The sequence below is a fragment of the Phyllobates terribilis genome, unplaced genomic scaffold, assembly GCF_046119375.1.
Source record: "Phyllobates terribilis strain yellow unplaced genomic scaffold, ASM4611937v1 Scaffold_4__5_contigs__length_816908805, whole genome shotgun sequence".
NCBI lineage: Eukaryota > Metazoa > Chordata > Amphibia > Anura > Dendrobatidae > Phyllobates > Phyllobates terribilis.
Genome location: NW_027362764.1, coordinates 744341740 through 744368108, shown reverse-complemented (window position 1 = coordinate 744368108; position 26369 = coordinate 744341740). Strand labels below are relative to the sequence as shown.

Below are 26369 nucleotides of genomic sequence, written 5' to 3'. Positions count from 1 at the left end.
GGTATTATAAAAAAGAGTTGATAATCTAAAAAAAAAAAAAAGTTGCACAATTGATAAAAAAAAAGAAAAGTTGACTAAAGATAAAATAGTTGCCAGTATGTTAAATATTTTTTTCTAAAATATTTTTTTTATTAAAAAAAAAGTATAAAAAAAGTGGATACGTTAATCCAAAAAAAAAAAAAATTCAAGTTTTATAAAACTGGTAAACTAATCTAATCTCATAATGAAGCTCTTGTGATAAATGTGAAAACCTTCGTAGCTTTATAAATGGCTATTTACCTACCATGCTTGCTCTGCACTTAGTGCATTAATCCCAGGAAATCTTAATGGCTGATATAAAGTGAATATTTTCTTAAGGGCTTTTTCATTTGAACTTTAAAGTCTGTTTATACAGCGGAACAACAACGGGAATGTCCAGGAGTCCCGGGACCGCAGCAGGTTTCCATCTTTAGTAATGTTTAGTCCTGAGTCTAAGTGATGTATGAACGGTAACCGGCTAATGGGAATTCATCGTGGCTCTAAATATCACTCAGAAATGTTATTTTAGTCTTCCCGACAGTGACAATAATGACATTATAGAGGTGTGGTAGGAAGAGAATGAGGATCGTATAGAACAGGCCTGGCCAAAAAAAGTGATGATGTGGGAAAGAAGTTATTTTCTGTGGCTCACATCAGTCTTTGTCCTCAGAACGGCTCACAAATGAATTTCCCTATCTCAGGCTAGGGTCACACGACTGTACTTTCTGTCATCCAAGAAAATCGGGCCGTTTATGCTGATCACACTCTGATCAAAGTGTGATCCGATTTTCTCAGATGAGAAGATGGAAAAAAAAATCTTCTCCATTCTGTCAGTGCGTGGAAATTAGACTGCGCTCAGATGTCATCCAAGTGCAGTCCAATTTTTTTTCTATGGATTCGTTGACTTTAGTGATGAGCGAGTATGTTCGGTTAACCCCTTTGGCGAGTATGCTCGGGCGAGTACCGAGTATCTTCAGCGTGATTGGTAATATGTTTGAATCGCTACCGTGTGCATGATTTGCGACTCTTTGACAGCTTTAATAAATGTGAGGAATGCTTAAGAAACAAGCAAATTAAATACATTAATCTAAGAAAAAAATCGACAACATTCTGTAATGTTGTAACTGCTGTATGGCAGCTTATAGACACATATAACATAAACATCTCCTGACAGAGTGCTGCAAAATCATCTGTAGCCATAATATGGTGGGCATACAAGTATTTAGGCCTTAACTTTATCTGTATATGCTTATTATTTCATATTAAGACATGCTCCATCACTTGCCATAGGCATCAAGATGTTCTTTTCTAGAAGCATCACGAGTGTAAGAACTTCCCAACTCTCCACTTTAATGGTAGATAGCAAAGAAAGGGAGAATTGGGCATATTGGATTTCAAAGATACAAGTCCCTACTAGAAAGGAACTGGCAGTCAATTATTCCCCTCTCCTCTTTGAAAGAAACATGCCAGCACTGCCAAACTGAGCATGCATGTGTACGGAGATTCAGGCAAAAATATCAGTTACGAAATGAGTCGACTGTAATTTAATGAGTATGGACAACTTTAGATTGATGGACAATTTTCTCAAAAATAAATACATGAAAAGAGTTGCGAACAATATAAAACAAACCAATGGGCAGTATGAGCACTGACGTGCTGGCGGTCCACCTGGTGTTTGTTTACAAGCGGACAGGATGTAAACAAACACTGGAAGGACAACCGGAGCGTCAGTGCTGGGTCACGCGGGAAAGAAGAGCTAAGTACAGTTTATTTTTTGTTTTATAACATTTGCAGCTGATTTTATTTAGTTAGATAACCACATTAATATGTGCGGCCAGATTTAGCTGAACTGTCAATTGTCCTAGAGCTGTCAGTCATTCTTCTGAGATTGTACCTAGGTCATACTTTTCTAATTTTCCTTGTGGGAGATCGGGATTACCCATTACCACCCTTTGCTTTTTAACTCAGCATGGCATCGTCTGGACAAAGGAAATACTGGGTGAGATTTGTAAGGTGCCAGGGAGATTTTCCAACTTTTCTAGAAGACCAGAAACTTTCGCTTTTTTTGAGGGACTATCTTGAACATTCCTGCCAATTAGGACCTACTTGTAACTCTAACTCATCATCTACACACCTTGGTCAAGGTGACCATCGTCTGGTCAAAGGAAACACTAGGTGAGATTTGTAAGGTGCCAGGGAGATTTTCAAACTCTTCTAGAAGACCAGGAACTTTCTCTTTTTTAAGGACTATCTTGAACATTCCTGGCAACTAGGACCTACTTGTAACTCTAGCTCATCATCTACACACCTTGGTCAAGGTGACCATCGTCTGGTGAAAGGAAACACTAGGTGAGATTTGTAAGGTGCCAGGGAGATTTTCCAACTCTTCTAGAAGACCAGGAACTTTCTCTTTTTTAGGGACTATCTTGAACATTCCTGGCAACTAGGACCTACTTGTAACTCTAACTCATCATCTAGACACCTTGGTCAAGGCGACCATCGTCTGGTCAAAGGAAACACTAGGTGAGATTTGTAAGGTGCCAGGGAGATTTTCCAACTCTTCTAGAAGACCAGGAACTTTCTCTTTTTTAGGGACTATCTTGAACATTCCTGGCAACTAGGACCTACTTGTAACTCTAACTCATCATCTAGACACCTTGGTCAAGGCGACCATCGTCTGGTCAAAGGAAACACTAGGTGAGATTTGTAAGGTGCCAGGGAGATTTTCCAACTTTTCTAGAAGACCAGAAACTTTCGCTTTATTTTTTTGAGGGACTATCTTGGACATTCCTGGCAACTAGGACCTACTTGTAACTCTAGCTCATCATCTCGATACCTTGTGGTACCCCCCCCCCCCCCCCCCCGTTGCCACGCAAGCAGCCCCTGCCCCTTGCTAAATCCTTATGGATGGTATCATTTTTGTCTTGGAAGAAAACTACAGCGCAGAGACCAATCTTCTAAATGATCTCTCTGGAAGTTCAGCCCTTATGTGGCATTGCCCTCCATGAAAACATATGAAATATATTACAGCCTGATGTGTCCGGGCAAGTGACTGAGAAGAAAGACATTAGTTTATGTTTCCTCATTGCCAAGAGACTGTCCTCAAATGCACCAGGAATATCTTATGGAAGGAATTGCAGAAGAACAACAGAAATATTGATACATTGTAACTTTCTAGCAATCATTGGAGACAATTTTAGAATGTTTTCCCATAACCATGCCAAGCAGACCATGCAGATCGCTGGCCACCCGCCCTGACCGCCAGCCCCAGATGAGGTTTGGGACATATTTCCATATAGAAAATTCACTTGCAGGGAAATCAAGTCTTTCTGATGAGCTCCAGGAATAGAAGCGGCCGAAAATGCCTTAATACAGATCTGTTTCCTATGGAGACCTAAGAAAATGTTATCAGTGGAATTCAGGGCGCTCCTGATTGCCTGTCGCTGAGGGGTGAGCGAATGGTATATGCCGCTTATTGAGAATAATTACTCAGAGTTGATGACATAAAGCAAATTTGGGAAGAAATACATCACTGCTCAGGATATCACTGGAAAAAAAACATGGAGGCCGATTACCATGAGAACGGGGATATGTATGGGCTCTGAATGTGGATGTGAATGTGAGTGACCATCTGGGAGCCGGTGATCTGTTACTGCTCAATTAGGCAGATTTGCAGGACGCTAGAAAAGCAGAGTGAGAACTGAGCGCTATAATGTAAATCAAGTTAAGGACTTACTGGGATTTCTTTAGGGCTTTTTATTTTTACTTGCATGCAGTTGTGGCTTAAAAAATAATAATTTTTGCAATTGAATTTCATTAAAACTTTTGCATCCTTGCTGCAATGAAAAATGAGGTAACTGAGACTCTTTCAGTGAGCTCACTATTTCAGTCTAATGAGGCTTTTGTAACTCTTTTATGTCTGTTGCTGGGTTCCTCTTAGCTGATTTATAACCATAGACCAAATCAGAGTTTAATATGCTTTGAAATAAAAAGCCTGTAAAAGCAAACCTCTGCAATTTTCTTTTTATGAAACTCAGTTGCAAAAATGATTAGCCCCAAATACATGCACTTAAAGAGGTTGTTCACTACTTTTACATTGATTGCTTAGCCTTAGGAATAGGATAGGTCATCAATGTCTGATTGGTCGGGGTCCGGCACCCGGCACCCCCGCCGATCAGCTGTTATCGGTGTGAGCGGCGGAGCCGGAAGTGCTAAATTGCAGAGCTGGCTGTCTACTTGTAGTGGCTGCTGCAGGGTATTGCACACCCGCCTCGTATTCATATCAATAGGAGGCGGATGTGCAGTAATAAACCCCGGCCACTACAAGTAGACGGCCAGCTCTGCAATTTAGCACTTCCGGCTCCGCCGCTGACACCGACAACAGCTGATCGGCGGAAGTACCGGATGTCGGACCCAGGCCGATCAGACATTCATGACCTATCGTAAGGCTAAGCAATCAATGTAAAATATCTATCAGTATTTATCTATCTATCTTATTTTAGGTGTATACAGCATATTTCCGCTCCATACTACACAGACTTGTTTTAGGTCTATAGAGTACACTGCCACTCCAAACTACACAGACTTGTTTTTGGTCTATAGAGTACACTGCCGCTCCATACTACACAGACTTGTTTTAGGTCTATAGAGCACACTGCCGCCCCATACTTTACAGGCTTGTTTTAGGTCTATAGAGGACACTTCTGCTTCATTATACACAGACTTGTTTTAGGTGTATACAGTACACTGCTGCTCCATACTACACAGACTTGTTTTAGGTGTATACAGTACACTGCTGCTCCATACTACACAGACTTGTTTTAGGTGTATACAGTACAGTGCCGCTCCATTCTACACAGACTTGTTTTAGGTGTATACAGTACACTGCCGCTCCATACTACACAGACTTGTTTTAGGTGTATATGACGCGCCCCCTGGGCCAGTGCTGTAGTGCGGCGCGCGTGCGCGCGGGGAATACCCGGAGCCGGATCCGATGGGGGTAGTAGTCTTCGTGTGGCGGTGACCCGGTCCGTGCCCAGGGTGGTCAAACTAAGTGGCAGTTATTGGTATGATGGTATTAGTGTCCGACTACGCCACCCGTTGAATGCAGCTATGGAGCTGCCGCTGCAGGGCAGACCGCTGAGGCCGGTGGAAGGATGGTGCAGCGTGGATGGTATAACCCCCAACGGGAGGGGTATGGCCTCAGGGCAGCCGACGTGGATGATGGGGGTAGTAGGAACCACTCAGAGACGATGCGGTGTAGTTCAGGGTCTTTACTGGTGACAAAGATAGACCCTCCCGGAGTACTGGCTAGCGGTCGGGGCCTGGTCAGTCCTTGAGCAGATGGGATCCCCCTTGGCCAGGCGGAGTTGTAGGCCTCCCCAACTAATTGTACTCTTCTGGCTTCCTTGCTAGAGGCGGGTAAAGGTAGCCCACGTCCCTGAGTGTACCGTGTGGTGCTCACCCGTATGGCCGGTGACTCGGGGCCTTCTAGTGGCTTCCGCTCCACGACGGCGGTGCTGGTCCCACGCGTGTGACCGTGCCTTCGGGTTTCTTGGCCAGAGGACCTGAAATCCCCTGCCGGGCGGTTTCTGCTGCTGGGTCTGGGTTAATCCCCACAGCCTCGGACTCCGGGTCCGGTGGTAACTCTTCAATCAGGGCGAGCTCTTCAGCTGCCAGCCCCTGATTCCTTTTTGCACTGCTCCCACTGAGCTCCTGATCTTTCTTTCCTAAGCTGCTTCTCTTCTTCTCAACTCTACTCTACTCACTAACCCTGCCTCAGCCCCAGCTTTATATAGGGGAAGTTCTTCCCCTCCCAGGACTGGGCAGGAGGTGTGGCATGCATAGGATTCCTGACCAAGAGACCTCCCACCTGCTCTCAGACATAACATTGCTATTACTGTGGAGACCAGACCCCTGGGGTGCCACATTCCCCCCTAGTGAAAGTTAGTACTCCGGGACTAAACATACTTTTGTAAACATAACAAGGTGCAAACAATAACATTCTAATAGAGACAACACATAAGGTGGTCACGGCGTGTCCGCAACCGGGTGTAACTTTTGAGGAAAACAAGGGTGTCCATTTCACCAACACAGGGAGACGTAACCAGGTAGGGGTCTGTCCTGCCCCGAGTCCTTGTGCCGCTAGTTCGACTTTACCGATTTTAATGGTCACCTCCTTGAATCCCACCTGCGGCACGGGCTGACCATTGCTGGCGATGATACTCAGGTCGTCGTCTGGGTAGCGGGTTATGTCCGAATCATTCCAGTACTGCTTGAAGAGCACGTACGGGATGGTGGTGACCTGTGACCCAGTGTCTAGTAGGGCACTCATAGGAATGCCATCCAGTACCACAGGCAAGATTGGACGTCCCCCTACGTATTTATCACGCCAGTTTGATGGGCCTGATGGTCTTATGCCTGGGGGTTGGCCCTCTACCCCAGGTTGTGCCCGTTTAAATGACAGTACCTTGCCACATGTCCGGGTTGATTGCAGCGGCGGCAAATAGGTCGTCCGTCCTCGTTGTATCGATCGCTGGGTCTTCCTCTGGCCGGTGGGGTCCTCCTTGGTCGGCGCCACGGGATGTCCTCCGGTCCGGATGCCAGCTCGATCTTCCCTGCAGTAGAAACCTGTAAAGACTGCACAGTTCGGGTTAGCGCGGCAACGCTTTTAGTTAGCTCTTGGACCTGATGGTGCAGGTCTGTAGCTGGGTCATTGTTTAAAGCCTGCGCATCAGCTCCCACAGGCCCTGCAGACAAGGGCGCCGTCTCCTGGTGATAAGTGATAGCAGGGCGCCTGTGGGTCACAGCGCCACCTGGTGCCGGTTCTCGGAGCACCCGGATGGCTCTGTCCTTGAACTGTGCAAAGTCCAGGTCAGGGTCCTGTAAGGCCATTGCCCGCAACTGGGTTCGATGGGCATTGCACAGTAGACCCTCAATGAATTGTTCAGTTAACAGCTTATCTTCATTTCCCACGCTGTCAGGGTCTGCCTGCTTAATGGCTCTCAGGGCCTCTTGTAGGTTTAGAGCATAGTCTCTTATACTCTCATGTGCCCGTTGTTTGCACCCATAAAATCTTAGTTTTATTTCGGCTGAGGTGCGGGTGTCAAATGTGTCTTTCAGCCGGGTTAGTATGTCTCTGACAGTCCTCTTCCTCCCAGGTGGCCAGGACTTTACCTCCCTTTGGGCTGCCCCGATTAATTGGGCCACCAGGATGCTCACTTTTTGCGCCTCCGTGAGGGGATACACCTGGAAGAGGCTATCCAGCCTTTCTCTGAAGTCATTTAGGGTATGTGACTCCCCTGAGTACTGGGGTAGCCAGGCTGCCCCCGGGATATAGGGCATGGTGAAAGGCATGACCGCAGCAGCGGTGGCGCTGGCGGCGGTTGTGGCGGTGAAGCTCTCCTCCGTATCCGACATCCTCCTCCCCCCTAGTGGACCGTGGCCTACCTTGCGATGATCCTCTTCCGTAGGCCGCGGCTCCGCAGTGGATCGTCAGGGTTGAGGACCTTCCGTCGCGCTCCTGTGACGTCGGCGTCTGCTGGGCTCCTTCCAGGACCTTACGCAACGTCCGGACGTGAGGCGGGGCTTCAGTTCTCGCGGGCTTTCGGAGTCCACGCCCCTCTTCTTCCCGTGCGGCGTCCCGAAGATGGCGTCCGAAGGCGGGAAGCAGCTGCGGATGGCGGGAAGAAGGCAGAAGACGGCGGGAAACGGTCCAAGATGGCGTCTGATGGCGGGAATCGGCTCCGGATGGCGGGAAACGACTCCGGACGGCGGGAAACTTCACCACAGGTAAGTATAAAAGTCTCTTTTTCAGGCACGCAGTACCCGGTGGTTGCGGGCACGTAATCCTGCCGACTACGCCAAAAGCTGACGCGCCCCCTGGGCCAGTGCTGTAGTGCGGCGCGCGTGCGCGCGGGGAATACCCGGAGCCGGATCCGATGGGGGTAGTAGTCTTCGTGTGGCGGTGACCCGGTCCGTGCCCAGGGTGGTCAAACTAAGTGGCAGTTATTGGTATGATGGTATTAGTGTCCGACTACGCCACCCGTTGAATGCAGCTATGGAGCTGCCGCTGCAGGGCAGACCGCTGAGGCCGGTGGAAGGATGGTGCAGCGTGGATGGTATAACCCCCAACGGGAGGGGTATGGCCTCAGGGCAGCCGACGTGGATGATGGGGGTAGTAGGAACCACTCAGAGACGATGCGGTGTAGTTCAGGGTCTTTACTGGTGACAAAGATAGACCCTCCCGGAGTACTGGCTAGCGGTCGGGGCCTGGTCAGTCCTTGAGCAGATGGGATCCCCCTTGGCCAGGCGGAGTTGTAGGCCTCCCCAACTAATTGTACTCTTCTGGCTTCCTTGCTAGAGGCGGGTAAAGGTAGCCCACGTCCCTGAGTGTACCGTGTGGTGCTCACCCGTATGGCCGGTGACTCGGGGCCTTCTAGTGGCTTCCGCTCCACGACGGCGGTGCTGGTCCCACGCGTGTGACCGTGCCTTCGGGTTTCTTGGCCAGAGGACCTGAAATCCCCTGCCGGGCGGTTTCTGCTGCTGGGTCTGGGTTAATCCCCACAGCCTCGGACTCCGGGTCCGGTGGTAACTCTTCAATCAGGGCGAGCTCTTCAGCTGCCAGCCCCTGATTCCTTTTTGCACTGCTCCCACAGAGCTCCTGATCTTTCTTTCCTATGCTGCTCCTCTTCTTCTCTCTACTCTTCTCACTAACCCTGCCTCAGCCCCAGCTTTATATAAGGGAAGTTCTTCCCCTCCCAGGACTGGGCAGGAGGTGTGGCATGCATAGGATTCCTGACCAAGAGACCTCCCACCTGCTCTCAGACATAACATTGCTATTACTGTGGAGACCAGACCCCTGGGGTGCCACATATACAGTACACTGCCGCTCCATACTACACAGACTTGTTTTAGGTGTATACAGTACAGTGCCGCTCCATTCTACACAGACTTGTTTTAAGTCTATACCGTATTACTGCCGCTCCATGCACCACCGACTTGTTTTACGTCTTTCCCAGAAGGATGCAGCTGGTGAAATCATAGAGATTCATTACTCTCAGAGGATAGATTATGTGGAAAATAGATAAAAATTAGCTTTTGCATTGAAGAATACATGATTGGTGTTTCTTTTTTTGCAGACACCTGGAGCTGCATTCACCTGATGCCAAGCACACAGTGGTGTTAAGAAGCAAAGATCCAGCAGCAGCCCAGACCTGGTTCAGTGCGATCCACGGAGCAGCGGTGGAACAGGTTGCAAAGGCGATTACAGAAGTTAAAGATCAGCTGGGAAAAAATGGCATCTCCGGGAGCCAAGAAATCCGACACATGGGCTGGTTGGCGGAGAAGGTAAATGCTTATATTATACAACACATATCACTGGCAGCAGCCATTACTCATGGACAGCCAGTAAATGCCGCTGAATACAAATCCAGCCCTTTAAAGGGGTTGTCAAGAAAAAACATGGCTGCTTTCTTCCAAAAACAGCAATCCGCTCAGCTCTATTGAATGGGGATGAGCTGCAATACCACAAACCGACCTGGTGACAGGTGTGGCGCTGTTGATTGTAGCCCAGCTGAGTTATTTCTCTAAGCTTTTTTTTCTGATAGGAAACTAAAACAAGTCTGTGCAGAATTGAGAGGTAGCATAATGTACTGCAGATAGACATTCACATCATACATTTAGATACCTTTATTAAAATGGTAGTTACCCTACTAGGAATTTAAAGGGGTTGACCAGGATCAGAAAAAAAAGGGGTTTGCTTTTTTTTCATCCAAATGTATAGGGCTGAACTGCACTCCTATTTAATGCACAAGAGTGGCACTGTTTATCAATCCAAATCTGCTATACAGCCGTCTGCCTGTTCATGTCACACAGACTTGTTTTCATTCTTTATTTTAATCATTAGGCGTCAGGGCAAAGACATTGATAAAATTATATGCTGTATGCTAAACACCTCGAAGCATAAAACCCACCTCTGCCCAAAAACATCCTCGAAACTGCACCGAAAAGCCTCCTTTTTTTTGTAGGCGGATCTATGGGACAGTCCCACAGATAGTGTGTAATGACAGGTACATTGTGGGGAATTTATCTCCCCTTTGTGCAAGTTTTCCATCGTAAAGAAAGCCGCATGTGTTTGCGGAAAAAAATTTCAACATTTTTTTTTTGCAATTTTGCAACATCCGCAACGACTTGCTAAAAAGCTGAAAAATTTGTTTAGGCTTAATGGGCAGAAATTGGCAATAAGTTACAGTGGATATCTGTGCTGGCTCATAGCCTCATCTGAGCTGGTGGAATTCCCTGTCAAAATTATTTCCACCCCTTTTGAGCTGAAGAAGCTACATTTTATTTTCCGGTTGTTATATCATTTGCCTTTTTTTAAGCCATCAAGTAATATTTAAGACAGGCTATTTTTTTCTGCCACCTACTGAAAGGTGACTGTTATGTGTCTTTTCTGTAAAAAGTCACTGGTCAAAAGCAGCAAGTCTATTTGTGTCTTGGATCCAAGTCCCGACAGTGAGAACAGCACCTTTAATAAGTTGATCAATGTGTGGGAGAACTTAGCAATAAGAGTTTTGGTTCCCTGCAGCGCCTCCGCAGGGGAATCTAAGCATTACACAGTGCTCATTAAAATCAGTTGTCTGTGTAACGCAGGGCAGAACTGGACTTCCCGACTGAGGGAAGCTCTCCATAGCCCAGAGATAAGGATCCTAAACAGTGGATTATCCAAAATTGTACGGAAGAATGGGGAATTAGAAAAGAATCCAGAAAATTAGTAGCAAAAATTTACAAAAATTTTTGAGTGAAAGTAACCCCCCCAAAAATCAAGTGCTTTGTTACTAAAAGTGTCATACTCTCGTAAAGTAGTTAAAACAGAAATTTGGAAGAAAGTAGAAGGTTTCCACGGGAGGTGGTGAGTTCCCCTTCAATGGAAGTCTTCAAACAGAGGCTGGACAGACATCTGTCTGAGATGGTTTAGTGACTCCTGCATTGAGCAGGGGGTTGGACACGATGACCCTGGAGGTCCCCTCCTACTATAACATTCTATGATTTTATGATTAGGCTGGCATGTTTCTGTTTGAGAGGAAGTTTACCGAAGCCAAAGTCTCTCCAACAGCTCCCACAAATTAGATTAAAGTCGGTTGAACCCCCTGATTTTAGTGAGATCCACAGTTTCAATCCAAATGGTCCCATGGGCCCTGGTGCAGAATTTGCCTCCCCCCAGATATATGGGCCCTTGTAGCGTTCTAAATCCTATAAGGACATACTTGTTGCCCCCCTCCCTCATTATGTATTAATGTCTGTCCCCCATCTTGGTATATATGTCCCCCATCTTGGTACATATGTCCCCCATCCTGGTATATGTGCCTCCCATTCTGGGTCCATCCTGGTATATATGTCTCCCATCCTGGTATATATATATCCCACATCCTGGTATATATGTCCTCCATCCTAGTGTATATGTCTCCCATCCTGGTATATATATGTCCCCTATCCTGATATATACAGTACAGACCAAAAGTTTGGACCCACCTTCTCATTTACAGATTTTTCTGTATTTTCATGACTATGAAAATTGCACATTCACACTGAAGGCATCAAAACTATGAATTAACATATGTGGAATTATATACTTAACAAAAAAGTGTGAAACAACTGAAAATATGTCTTATATTCTAGGTTCTTCGAAGTAGCCACCTTTTGCTTTGATGACTGCTTTGCACACTCTTGGCATTCTCTTGATGACCTTCAAGTGGTAGTAACCGGAAATGGTCTTCCAACAATCTTGAAGGAGTTCCCAGAGATGCTTAGCACTTGTTGGCCCATTTGCCTTCACTCTGCGGTCCAGTTCACCCCAAACCATCTCGATTGGGTTCAGGTCTGGTGACTGTGGAGGCCAGGTCATCTGGCGTAGCACCCCATCACTCTCCCTCTTGGTCAAATAGCCCTTACACAGCCTGGAGGTGTGTTTGGGGTCATTGTCCTGTTGAAAAATAAATGATGGTCCAACTAAACGCAAACCGGATGGAATAGCATGCCGCTGCAAGATGCTGTGGTAGCCATGCTGGTTCAGTATGCCTTCAATTTTGAATAAATCCCCAACAGTGTCACCAGCAAAGCACCCCCACACCATCACACCTCCTCCTCCATGCTTCACGGTGGGAACCAGGCATGTAGAGTCCATCCGTTCATCTTTTCTGCGTCACACAAAGACCCGGTGGTTGGAACCAAAGATCTCAAATTTGGACTCATCAGACCAAAGCACAGATTTCCACTGGTCTAATGTCCATTCCTTGTGTTCTTTAGCATAAACAAGTCTCTTCTGCTTGTTGCCTGCCCTTAGCAGTGGTTTCTTTGCAGCTATTTTACCATGAAGGCCTGCTGCACAAAGTCTCCTCTTAACAATTGTTGAAGAGATGTGTCTGCTGCTTGAACTCTGTGTGGCATTGACCTGGTCTCTAATCTGAGCTGCTGTTAACCTGCGATTTCTGAGGTTGGTGACTCGGATAAACTTATCCTCAGAAGCAGAGGTGACTCTTGGTCTTCCTTTCCTGGGGCGGTCCTCATGTGAGCCAGTTTCTTTGTAGCGCTTGATGGTTTTTGCAACTGCACTTGGGGACACTTTCAAAGTTTTCCCAATTTTTCGGACTGACTGACCTTCATTTCTTAAAGTAGTGATGGCCACTCATTTTTCTTTACTTAGCTGCTTTTTTCTTGCCATAATACAAATTCTAACAGTCTATTCAGTAGGACTATCAGCTGTGTATCCACCAGACTTCTGCACAACACAATTGATTGTCCCAACCCCATTTATAAGGCAAGAAATCCCACTTATTAAACCTGGCAGGGCACACCTGTGAAGTGAAAACCATTTCCGGTGACTACCACTTGAAGGTCATCAAGAGAATGCCAAGAGTGTGCAAAGCAGTCATCAAAGCAAAAGGTGGCTACTTTGAAGAACCTAGAATATAAGACATATTTTCAGTTGCTTCACACTTTTCTGTTAAGTATATAATTCCACATGTGGTAATTCATAGTTTTGATGCCTTCAGTGTGAATGTACAATTTTCATAGTCATGAAAATACAGAAAAATCTTTAAATGAGAAGTTGTGTCCAAACTTTTGGTCTGTACTGTATGTCTCCCATCCTGGACCTATCCCTGTATATATGTCCCGCATCCTGGTATATATGTCTCCCATCCTGGTATATATGTCTCCCATCCTGGTATATATGTCTCCCTTCCTGGAATGTATATCCCCCATCCTCGGTATACATATCCCCCATCCTGGTATACATATCCCCCATCCTGGTATATACATCCCCCATCCTGGTATACATGTCCCCCATCCTGGTATATATATCCCCCATCCTGCTATATATGTCCCCCATCCTGGTATATACATCCCCCATCCTGGTATATATGTCCCCCATCCTGGTATATATATCCCCCATCCTGCTATATATGTCCCCCATCCTGGCATATATGTCCCCTATTGACTGCATTGCTGACGTTGATCCTTGTCTCAAATCAAAATCAGACAGGTCTCCAATATTTTCCATGGACCACTCTATCCCAGGAAAAAGATCAGAGATGTGACCCATGTACTATCCCCGCTTCCGAGTGCTATCCATGAAAATCACAGGACTTGAACACATGTGAATGAGACATTAGGCTGCAGTGTCTCTGTCTGGGAAACAACTTGCTGCCGCAGAAAGCTCCTACCAATGTCTCGGCCCTTCAGTTAATGGAGTTGTCTTAACTTTTTTATTGGGGAGAACACCGCTCCTCTGTCTCTGGACCTCCTGCTTGTCAGAGGGTGGTGCGCTCCAGAATATTGCTAATTTAGAGCAGCGGTATGGTCGTGTTCCAGCTGCAAGCCGACCCAGTCAGCTTCACCTCTGCAGGGCGGCCGATCAACTAGGCAATGAGGAGCAGCAAACCATAAAATTAAAAATCCTTCCGTTCTTGATAGCGGAGAGATAAGTTGTTTTTTTTTTTGTTTTTTTGTGGTTTTTTTTACAAGCACTTTGCAATTTTACCCATTAAACAAGTTGCTCCTGTACTTTTAATTAGTGAGAGCCAGTGTAAAAAATAGGACAACTTTATCTCTTTATTTTTTTTTGATAACAAAGCTCAGCACATTGTAGTGTTAGTCCCATCACATCACACCCTGCCAGGTACGTCAGAACGGTTTAGAAAACCGATCATTATGTTTCATGGAAAACAAAAAAATATTGATTACGGTTGAGATCCAAACCAATCTTCTTCTTTTTTTTTTTTTTTTTTTTATAATCAAAGCCATCTTATTACGGACGTGCGGCTCTATCTCCGAGTAGCATTGCGAGGGCGAGAGACAACAGGACTGATAATTGCTGCATGTTTTGGGTTTTGCCTTATTAAGACATTCCAACCACTGTGATTATTTGGATATTTTGTTTAGTAAATAACGTTTGGCCCCATTTTTGATGTTCTTGTCGTCTCGGCAGATAGATGGGGAGCTGCTTTCAAAACATTCTTGGCGATCTTAAAGAAGCCCTCCTCCTCCTCCTCCCATCAAAAGTTTTTAACCTCTTAACATATTGCAACCATCATATTATATAGCACCGTGTATTTACAATTGCTCATTTTGTCTTTCTTCCCAGCTAATTCTTCTCTTTTAAACAAACTGCAGTCAAAGGACAAGGCTTTCTTGAGATTGGAAAATTCCTTTAAAGAAGCCCTCCTCCTCCTCCCATCAAAATGTTTATCCTCTCAATATATTACAGTCATCATATTATACAGCACTGTGCACTTAACAATTGCTCATTTTGCCTTTCTACCTAATTCTTCTCTTTTCCGTCAGGTCTATGACATCACATGATTAAAACTGACTAGTTGAATCCTTCTAAGCTCTATGTAGAAACAGGAGGTCAATTTTTCCTGCGTGAGTCATCACTGCTAAAGTGCCTGGCAGGAGGGGGGGGCGGGGTAGGGAGCAGCTTGGTCAGGAGTTGAAGAGGAAGATGACCCATGCAGGGACAAGAGACTTCCTGTTTCTACATAGAGTAGAGAAAAAAAGAAGAATTTACTGGGTAGAAAGGTAAAATGAGCAATTGTAAGTACACAGTGCTATATAATATGATGAATGCAATATATTAAGAAGATAAAAACTTTGATAGGAGGAGGAGGAGGAGTGCTTCTTAAATGTTGATTAAAAAAGTGTCATTTTTGTACTGCATTTTTATTGCTTTACTTGTTTTATATATATATATATATATATATATATATATATATTTTATAAATGTCCCTAAGGTGTGTGACTCAATAACGCCACTACACCAAGTTATCAGTTGACAGTCACATTCTTTAAGATGTCAGTAGAAAGTTTACTTAGCAGTGAAAGTTATGCAGCATTTACCATTAATTTCTGTTAGAAGATGACATTTCTTACAACATGTCAAAAAAGTTTCCAAAATATTTCGCGTGAACGCCTCATTACATGAGTTATCTCGTCTTTCCACAGGATAGGCAATAACTGGTTGGACTGTTAGGATCCCCTACCTGTCCCAAGAATAGAATGGATTGGTCATGTTTGCACGCAACTGCTTCATTTATTGTCTGCGGGACTGCAGAGATGGGAAGGACAGCGCTCGGCTATCTCTGTGTGTCCTATAACAATGAGTGAAGTGGTTGCGCTCATTCGCTGCTACTAATCTATTCCATGGGGCATTTTAAATCTCCCTTCTCCAGCTAACACAACCCCTTAAGTGTTTCCATTGCCACCATAAGAGCCCATTGCAGTTGCCGTGTCCTATTTTTGCTACCTGCTATTGGTGTCTCTATAAATGCCTATCACAGAAATATACATATATAGGGGACAGTTTTATAGTAGTTATATTCTTGTACATAGGGGCAGTATTATAGTAGTTATATTCTTGTACATAGGAGCAGTATTATAGTAGTTATATTCTTGTACATAGGGGCAATATTATAGTAGTTATATTCTTGTACATAGAGGGCAGTATTATAGTAGATATATTCATGTACATAGGGGGCAGTATTATAGTAGATATATTCATGTACATAGGGGGCAATATTATAGTAGCTATATTCTTGTACATAGGGGGCAGTATTATAGTAGTTATATTCTTGTACATAGGAGCAGTATTATAGTAGTTATATTCTTGTACATAGGAGCAGTATTATAGTAGTTATATTCTTGTACATAGGAGCAGTATTATAGTAGTTATATTCTTGTACATAGGGGTAGTATTATAGTAGTTATATTCTTGTACATAGGAGCAGTATTATAGTGATTATATTCTTGTACATACAAGGCAGTATTATAGTAGTTATATTCTTGTACATAGGGGCAGTATTATAGTAGTTATATTCTTGTACATAGGGGCAGTATTATAGTAGTTATATTCTTGTACATAGGGGTAGTATTATAGTAGTTATATTCTTGTACATAGGAGCAGTATTATAGTGATTATATTCTTGTACATACAAGGCAGTATTATAGTAGTTATATTCTTGTACATAGGGGGTAGTATTATAGTAGTTATATTCTTGTACATAGGAGCAGTATTATAGTAGTTATATTCTTGTACATAGGAGCAGTATTATAGTAGTTATATTCTTGTACATAGGAGCAGTATTATAGTAGTTATATTCTTGTACATAGGGGTAGTATTATAGTAGTTATATTCTTGTACATAGGAGCAGTATTATAGTGATTATATTCTTGTACATACAAGGCAGTATTATAGTAGTTATATTCTTGTACATAGGGGCAGTATTATAGTAGTTATATTCTTGTACATAGGGGCAGTATTATAGTTATACTCTTGTACATAGGGGGCAGTATTATAGTAGTTATATTCTTGTACATAGGGGCAGTATTATAGTAGTTATATTCTTGTACATAGGGGGCAGTATTATAGTAGTTATATTCTTGTACATAGGGGGCAGTATTATAGTAGTTATATTCTTGTACATAGGGGGCAGTATTATAGTAGTTATATTCTTGTACATAGGGGCAGTATTATAGTAGTTATATTCTTGTACATAGAGGCAGTATTATAGTAGTTATATTCTTGTACATAGGAGCAGTATTATAGTAGTTATATTCTTGTACATAGGGGCAGTATTATAGTAGATATACTCTTGTACATAGGGGGCAGTATTATAGTAGTTATATTCTTGTACATAGGAGCAGTATTATAGTAGTTATATTCTTGTACATAGGAGCAGTATTATAGTAGTTATATTCTTGTACATAGGAGCAGTATTATAGTAGTTATATTCTTGTACATAGGGGTAGTATTATAGTAGTTATATTCTTGTACATAGGAGCAGTATTATAGTGATTATATTCTTGTACATACAAGGCAGTATTATAGTAGTTATATTCTTGTACATAGGGGCAGTATTATAGTAGTTATATTCTTGTACATAGGGGCAGTATTATAGTAGTTATACTCTTGTACATAGGGGGCAGTATTATAGTAGTTATATTCTTGTACATAGGAGCAGTATTATAGTAGTTATATTCTTGTACATAGGAGCAGTATTATAGTAGTTATATTCTTGTACATAGGAGCAGTATTATAGTAGTTATATTCTTGTACATAGGAGCAGTATTATAGTAGTTATATTCTTGTACATAGGAGCAGTATTATAGTAGTTATATTCTTGTACAGTGGGGCAGTATTATAGTAGTTATATTCTTGTACATAGAGGCAGTATTATAGTAGTTATATTCTTGTACAGTGGGGCAGTATTATAGTAGTTATATTCTTGTACATAGGAGCAGTATTATAGTAGTTATATTCTTGTACATAGGAGCAGTATTATAGTAGTTAGTTATATTCTTGTACATAGGAGCAGTATTATAGTAGTTATATTCTTGTACAGTGGGGCAGTATTATAGTAGTTATATTCTTGTACATAGAGGCAGTATTATAGTAGTTATATTCTTGTACAGTGGGGCAGTATTATAGTAGTTATATTCTTGTACATAGGAGCAGTATTATAGTATATATATTCTTGTACATAGGGACAGTATGATAGTAGTTATATTCTTGTACATAGAAGCAATATTATAGTAGTTATATTCTTGTACATGGGAGCAGTATTATAGTAATTATATTCTTGTACATAGGGGGCAGTATTATAGTAGTTATATTCTTGTACATAGGTGGCAGTATTATAGTAGTTATATTCTTGTACATAGGAGCAGTTTTATAGTAGTTATACTCTTGTACATGGGAGCAGTATTATAGTAATTATATTCTTGTACATAGGGGGCAGTATTATAGTAGTTATATTCTTGTACATAGGAGCAGTATTATAGTAGTTATATTCTTGTACAGTGGGGCAGTATTATAGTAGTTATATTCTTGTACATAGAGGCAGTATTATAGTAGTTATATTCTTGTACAGTGGGGCAGTATTATAGTAGTTATATTCTTGTACATAGAGGCAGTGTTATAGTAGTTATATTCTTGTACATAGGAGCAGTATTATAGTATATATATTCTTGTACATAGGGACAGTATGATAGTAGTTATATTCTTGTACATAGAAGCAATATTATAGTAGTTATATTCTTGTACATGGGAGCAGTATTATAGTAATTATATTCTTGTACATAGGGGGCAGTATTATAGTAGTTATATTCTTGTACATAGGTGGCAGTATTATAGTAGTTATATTCTTGTACATAGGAGCAGTTTTATAGTAGTTATACTCTTGTACATGGGAGCAGTATTATAGTAATTATATTCTTGTACATAGGGGGCAGTATTATAGTAGTTATATTCTTGTACATAGGTGACAGTATTATAGTAGTTATATTCTTGTACATAGGGGCGGTATTATAGTAGTTATATTCTTGTACATAGGAGCAGTATTATAGTAGTTATATTCTTGTACATAGGGGGATGTTTTATAGTAGTTATATTCTTGTACATAGGGGCAGTATTATAGTAGTTATATTCTTGTACATAGTGGGAGGTTTTATAGTAGTTATATTCTTGTACATAGGGGTAGTATTATAGTAGTTAAATTCTTGTACATAGGGGGCAGTATTATAGTAGTTATATTCTTGTACATAGGGGTAGTATTATAGTAGTAATATTCTTGTGCATAGGAGCAGTATTATAGTAGTTATATTCTTGTACATAGGGGACAGTATTATAGTAGTTATATTCTTGTACATAGGAGCAGTATTATAGTAGTTATATTCTTGTACATAGGGGCAGTATTATAGTAGTTATAGTCTTGTACATAGGGAGCAGTATTATAGTAGTTATATTCTTGTACATAGGGGCAGTATTATAGTAGTTATATTCTTGTACATAGGGAGCAGTATTATAGTAATTATATTCTTGTACATAGAAGGCGGTATTATATTAGTTATATTCTTGTACATAGGGGGCAGTATTATAGTACTTATATTCCTGTACATAGGGGGCAGTATTATAGTAGTTATATTCTTGTACATAAGAGCAGTATTATAGTAGCTATATTCTTGTACATAGGGGGCAGTATTATAGTAGTTACATTCTTGTACATAGGGGGCAGTATTATAGTAGATATATTCATGTACATAGGAGCAGTATTATAGTAGCTATATTCTTGTACATAGGGGCAGTATTATAGTAGTTATATTCTTGTACATAGGGGCAGTATTATAGTAGTTATATTCTTGTACATAGGGGGAGGTTTTATAGTAGTTATATTCTTGTACATAGGGGCAGTATTATAGTAGTTATATTCTTGTACATAGGGGGAGGTTTTATAGTAGTTATATTCTTGTACATAGGGGTAGTATTATAGTAGTTATATTCTGGTACATAGGGGGCAGTATTATAGTAGTTATATTCTTGTACATAGGGGTAGTATTATAGTAGTTATATTCTTGTACATAGGGAGCAGTATTATAGTAGTTATATTCTTGTACATAGGGGCAGTATTATAGTAGTTATATTCTTGTACATAGGGAGCAGTATTATAGTAGTTATATTCTTGTGCATAGGATCAGTATTATAGTAGTTATATTCTTGTACATAGGATCAGTGTTATAGTAGTTATATTCTTGTACATAGGGGGCAGTATTATAGTAGTTATATTCTTGTACATAGGGGCAGTATTATAGGAGTTATATTCTTGTACATATGGGCAGTATTATAGTAGTTATATTCTTGTACATAGGGGGCAGTATTATAGTAGTTATATTCTTGTACATAGGGGGCAGTATTATAGTAGTTATATTCTTGTACAGTGGGGCAGTATTATTGTATATATATTCTTGTACATAGGAGCAGTATTATAGTAGTTATATTCTTGTACATAGAAGCAGTATTATAGTAGTTATATTCTTGTACATAGGGGCGGTATTATAGTAGTTATATTCTTGTACATAGGGGGCAGTATTATAGTAGTTATATTCTTGTACATTGGGGCAGTATTATAGTAGTTATATTCTTGTACATAGGAGCAGTATTATAGTAGTTATATTCTTGTGCGAAGCAGCAGTACAGTGGCATGTAAAAGTTTGGGCACCCCTGGTCAAGATTACTTTTATTGTGAACAGTTAAGCACGTTGCACATGAAATGATCTCTTAAAGGCCTAAAGTTAAAGATGACACATTTCCTTTGTATTTTAGGCAAAAAAAAAATATTGTCAATGTCTTTTACATTTTAAAAATCACAAAAATGAAAATGGACTGATGCAAAAGTTTGGGCATCCTGCATGGTTAGTACCTAGTTGCACCCCCTTTTGAAAGTATCACAGCTTGTAAATGCTTTTTGTAACCAGACAAGAGTCTTTCATTTCTTATTTGAGAGATTTTCATTCATTTTCCTTGGAGAATACTTCCAGTTCTGTGAGATTCCTGGGTCGTCTTGCATCCACTATTTTGAGGTCTAGCCACAGATTTTCAATGATGTTCAGATCAGGGGACTGTGAGGGCCATTGTAACACCTTCAGCTTGCGCCTTTTGAGGTAGTCTACTGTGGATTTTGACGGGTGTTTAGGATAATTTTCCAGAGTCATGTTTGCCTCAAAGAGTTTGTTGACATTTCATTGAATCCATTCTTCCCTCAACCCGTGAAATGTTCCCCCCTGCCATTGGCTGCAACACAACCCCAAAGCATGATTCATCCACCCCCATGCTTAATGGTTGGCGAGATGTTCTGAACCTGATATTCTGTGCCCTTTTTTCTCCACACATACCTTTGATCAGTGTGGCCAAAGAGTTTTATTTTAACCTCATCAGTTCACAGAACTTGGTTTCAAAATGTATCAGGCTTGTTTAGATGTTCTTTTGTTTACTTATAATGCTGAATTTTATGGTGAGGACGCAGGAGAGGTTTTCATCTGATGACTCTTCCATGAAGGTCATATTTGTGCAGGTGTGTGTCTCTGAACAATAGAACAATGTACCACAACTCCAGAGTCTGCTAAATCTTCCTGAAGGTCTTTTGCAGTCAAGCGGGACTTTTGATTTGTCTCTCTAGCAATACTACAAGCAGCTCTCATTGAAATTTTGCTTGGTCTTCCAGACCTTATCTTGATCTCTCTTTTTGGTAACTACCATTTCTTAATTACAATTTGAACTGAGGAAAGGGCAACTTGAAAATGCTTTGCTATCTTCTTATAGCCTTCTCCTGCTTTGTGGGCCTCCACCATTTCAGAGTGCTAGGCATCTGCTTAGAAGAACCCATGGCTGCTGTTTTACAAGGTTAGAGGAGGCTGGGTTTTTATAAAACTGAGAAATTTGCATCACCTGGCCTTTCCTAAAGAAGATAGTGAAGAAGCCATAACCCTAATAGGCTAATTAAGGTCTGAAACCTTGGTCAAAGTTTTCTGAGCACACAAATCTCCAAGGGTGCCCAAACTTTTGCAATGTTCCATTTTCCTTTTTGTAATTTTTAAAATGTAAAAAATTTCATTTTTTTTGCCTAAAATACAAATGAAATGTGTCATCTTTAACTTTAGGCTTTTTAGAGATCATTTCATCTTCAACTTGCTGAACTGTTCACAATAACGGTAATTTTGACCAGGGGTGCCCAAACTTTTATATGCCACTGTAAGTTACTTTTATATGTAAAAATGGACATACATATTAAGTCGATGGGCAAATGATGTTGCACCGTGGTGACTCATGTAGACATGAAGATCCTGCCCTATGTGTAAGCAATCCACTGAAAGATGCCGACCTGGGAAAAAAGATGGCTCAGAATGTTTCCAGACTGTTTAGGTATTTGTTTGTGTCTTTGCTCAGATCAATAGAATAACAGGATGACAAGTACAATCTCATTACCTCATCTGCTAAATATTACCTGACTCCCCACTGAACTTCCTGCAGCTTCCAGACTAAACAACAGGAAGGATTTACCAAGGGAGAAATATTGTCTGGATATATGACATGTATATGCTCGGCAGGTAGAAAGGACGGAGCATATACTGTATGCGGACATGTATCTCTGTATAGAGAGGTAACCAAGAACGTCCAACGACCAAGAACTAATGAAATGAGAGAGATTGAGGGAATGTTATAATACAGCACAAGGAAAGCTACAAAATACTGTACCTGAACCTAATTATTGTAAATATAACATTATCAGGTTCTAAATGAAGAATATAACTACTATAATACTGCTTCCTATGTACAAGAATATAACTACTATAAAACATCCCCCTATGTACAAGAATATAACTACTATAATACTGCCCCCTATGTACAAGAATATAACTACTATAATACTGCTCCCTATGTACAAGAATATAACTACTATAATACTGCCCCTATGTACAAGAATATAACTACTATAATACTGCCCCTATGTACAAGAATATAACTACTATAATACTGCTCCCTATGTACAAGAATATAACTACTATAATACTGCCCCTATGTACAAGAATATAACTGCTATAATACTGCCCCCTATGTACTAGAATATAACTACTATAATACTGCCCCTATGTACAAGAATATAACTACTATAATACTGCTCCCTATGTACAAGAATATAACTACTATAATACTGCTCCCTATGTACAAGAATATAACTACTATAATATTGCTCCCAAATACAAGAATATAACTACTATAATACTGCCCCTATGTACAAGAATATAACTACTATAATACTGTTCCCTATGTACAAGAATATAACTACGATAATACTGTCCCTTATGTACAAGAATATAACTACTATAATACTGCCCCCTATGTACAAGAATATTACTAATATAATACTGCCCCCTATGCACAAGAATATAACTACTATAATACTGCTCCCTATGTACAAGAATATAACTACTATAATACTGCTCCTATGTACAAGAATATAACTACTATAATACTGCCCCCTATGCACAAGAATATAACTACTATAATACTGCCCCCTATGCACAAGAATATAACTACTATAATACTGCTCCCTATGTACAAGAATATAACTACTATAATACTGCTCCCTATGTACAAGAATATAACTACTATAATACTGTCCCTTATGTACAAGAATATAACTACTCTAATACTGCTCCTATGTACAAGAATATAACTACTATAATACTGCCCCTATGTACAAGAATATAACTACTATAATACTGTCCCCTATGTACAAGAATATAACTACTATAATACTGTCCCCTATGTACAGGAATATAACCACTATAATACTGCTCCTATGTACAAGAATATAACTACTGTAATACTGCTCCCTATGTACAAGAATATGGCTACTAAAATACTGCCCCCTATGTACAAGAATATAACTACTATAATACTGCCCCCTATGTACAAGAATATAACTTCTATAATACTGCCCCCTATGTACAAGAATATAACTACTATAATACTGTCCCTATGTACAAGAATATAACTACTATAATACTGCCCCCTATGTACAAGAATATAACTACTATAATACTGTTCCCTATGTACAAGAATATAACTACTCTAATACTGCTCCTATGTACAAGAATATAACTTCTATAATACAGCCCTTTATGTACAAGAATATAACTACTATAATACTGCCCCCTATGTACAAGAATATAACTACTATAATACTGCCCCCTATGTACAGGAATATAACTACTATAATACTGCCCCCTATGTACAAGAATATAACTACTATAATACTGCTCCTATGTACAAGAATATAACTACTATAAAACTGCTCCTATGTGCAAGAATATAACTACTATAATACTGCCCCTATGTACAAGAATATAACTACTATAATACTGTCCCCTATGTACAAGAATATAACTACTATAATACTGTCCCCTATGTACAGGAATATAACCACTATAATACTGCTCCTATGTACAAGAATATAACTACTGTAATACTGCTCCCTATGTACAAGAATATAGCTACTAAAATACTGCCCCCTATGTACAAGAATATAACTACTATAATACTGCCCCCTATGTACAAGAATATAACTTCTATAATACTGCCCCTATGTACAAAAATATAACTACTATAATACTGCCCCCTATGTACAAGAATATAACTACTATAATACTGCTCCTATGTACAAGAATATAACTACTATAATACTGCCCCCTATGTACAAGAATATAACTACTATAATACTGCTCCTATGTACAAGAATATAACTACTATAATACTGCCACCTATGTACAAGAATATAACTACTATAATACTGCCCCCTATGTACAAGAATATAACTACTATAATACTGCTCCTATGTACAAGAATATAATTACTATAATACTGCCACCTATGTACAAGAATATAACTACTATAATACTGTCCCCTATGTACAAGAATATAACTACTATAATACTGTCCCCTATGTACAAGAATATTACTACTATAATACTGCCCCTATGTACAAGAATATAACTACTATAATACTGCCCCCTATGTACAAGAATATAACTACTATAGTACTGCCCCCTATGTACAAGAATATAACTACTATAATTCTGCTCCTATGTACAAGAATATAACTACTATAATACTGCCCCCTATGTACAAGAATATAACTACTATAATACTGCTCCTATGTACAAGAATATAACTACTATAATACTGCTCCCTATGTACAAGAATATAACTACTATAATACTGCCCCCTATGTACAAGGATATAACTACTATAATACTGCTCCCTATGTACAAGAATATAACTACTATAATACTGCTCCTATGTACAAGAATATAACTACTATAATACTGCTCCCTATGTACAAGAATATAACTACTATAATACTGCCCCCTATGTACAAGAATATAACTACTATAATACTGCTTCTATGTACAAGAATATAACTACTATAATACTACTCCTATGTACAAGAATATAACTACTATAATACTGCTCCTATGTACAAGAATATAACTACCATAATACTGCTCCCTATGTACAAGAATATAGCTACTATAATACTGCCCCTATGTACAAGAATATAACTACTATAATACTGCTCCCTATGTACAAGAATATAACTACTATAATACTGCCCCCTATGTACAAGGATGTAACTACTATAATACTGCTCCCTATGTACAAGAATATAACTACTATAATACTGCTTCTATGTACAAGAATATAACTACTATAATACTGCCCCTATGTACAAGAATATAACTACCATAATACTGCTCCCTATGTACAAGAATATAACTACTATAATACTGCTCCCTATGTACAAGAATATAACTACTATAATACTGCCCCCTATGTACAAGAATATAACTACTATAATACTGCTCCTATGTACAAGAATATAACTACTATAATACTGCCACCTATGTACAAGGATATAACTACTATAATACTGTCCCCTATGTACAAGTATAGAACTACTATAATACTGTCCCCTATGTACAAGAATATTACTACTATAATACTGCTCCTATGTACAAGAATATAACTACTATAATACTGCTTCCTATGTACAAGAATATAACTACTAAAATACTGCCCCTATGTACAAGAATATAACTACTATAATACTGCCCCCTATGTACAAGAATATAACTACTATAATACTGCCCCTTATGTACAAGAATATAACTACTATAATTCTGCTCCTATGTACAAGAATATAACTACTATAATTCTGCTCCTATGTACAAGAATATAACTACTATAATACTGCCCCCTATGTACAAGAATATAACTACTATAATACTGCTCCTATGTACAAGAATATAACTACTATAATACTGCTCCCTATGTACAAGAATATAACTACTATAATACTGCCCCCTATGTACAAGGATATAACTACTATAATACTGCTCCCTATGTACAAGAATATAACTACTATAATACTGCTTCTATGTACAAGAATATAACTACT

At 40.3% G+C, this 26369-nt stretch overlaps 1 protein-coding gene across 1 annotated transcript in view; it reads left to right on the top strand.

Moving 5' to 3' along the window:
- Positions 1 to 26369, top strand: part of SNTB1 (syntrophin beta 1) — a 237643-nt gene that overhangs the window by 145539 nt on the left and 65735 nt on the right. Inside the window, exon 3 of the mRNA XM_073679833.1 lies at positions 9159 to 9366. Coding sequence (XP_073535934.1) covers positions 9159 to 9366 — 208 coding nt within the window. The remainder of the gene's footprint in view (positions 1 to 9158; positions 9367 to 26369) is intronic.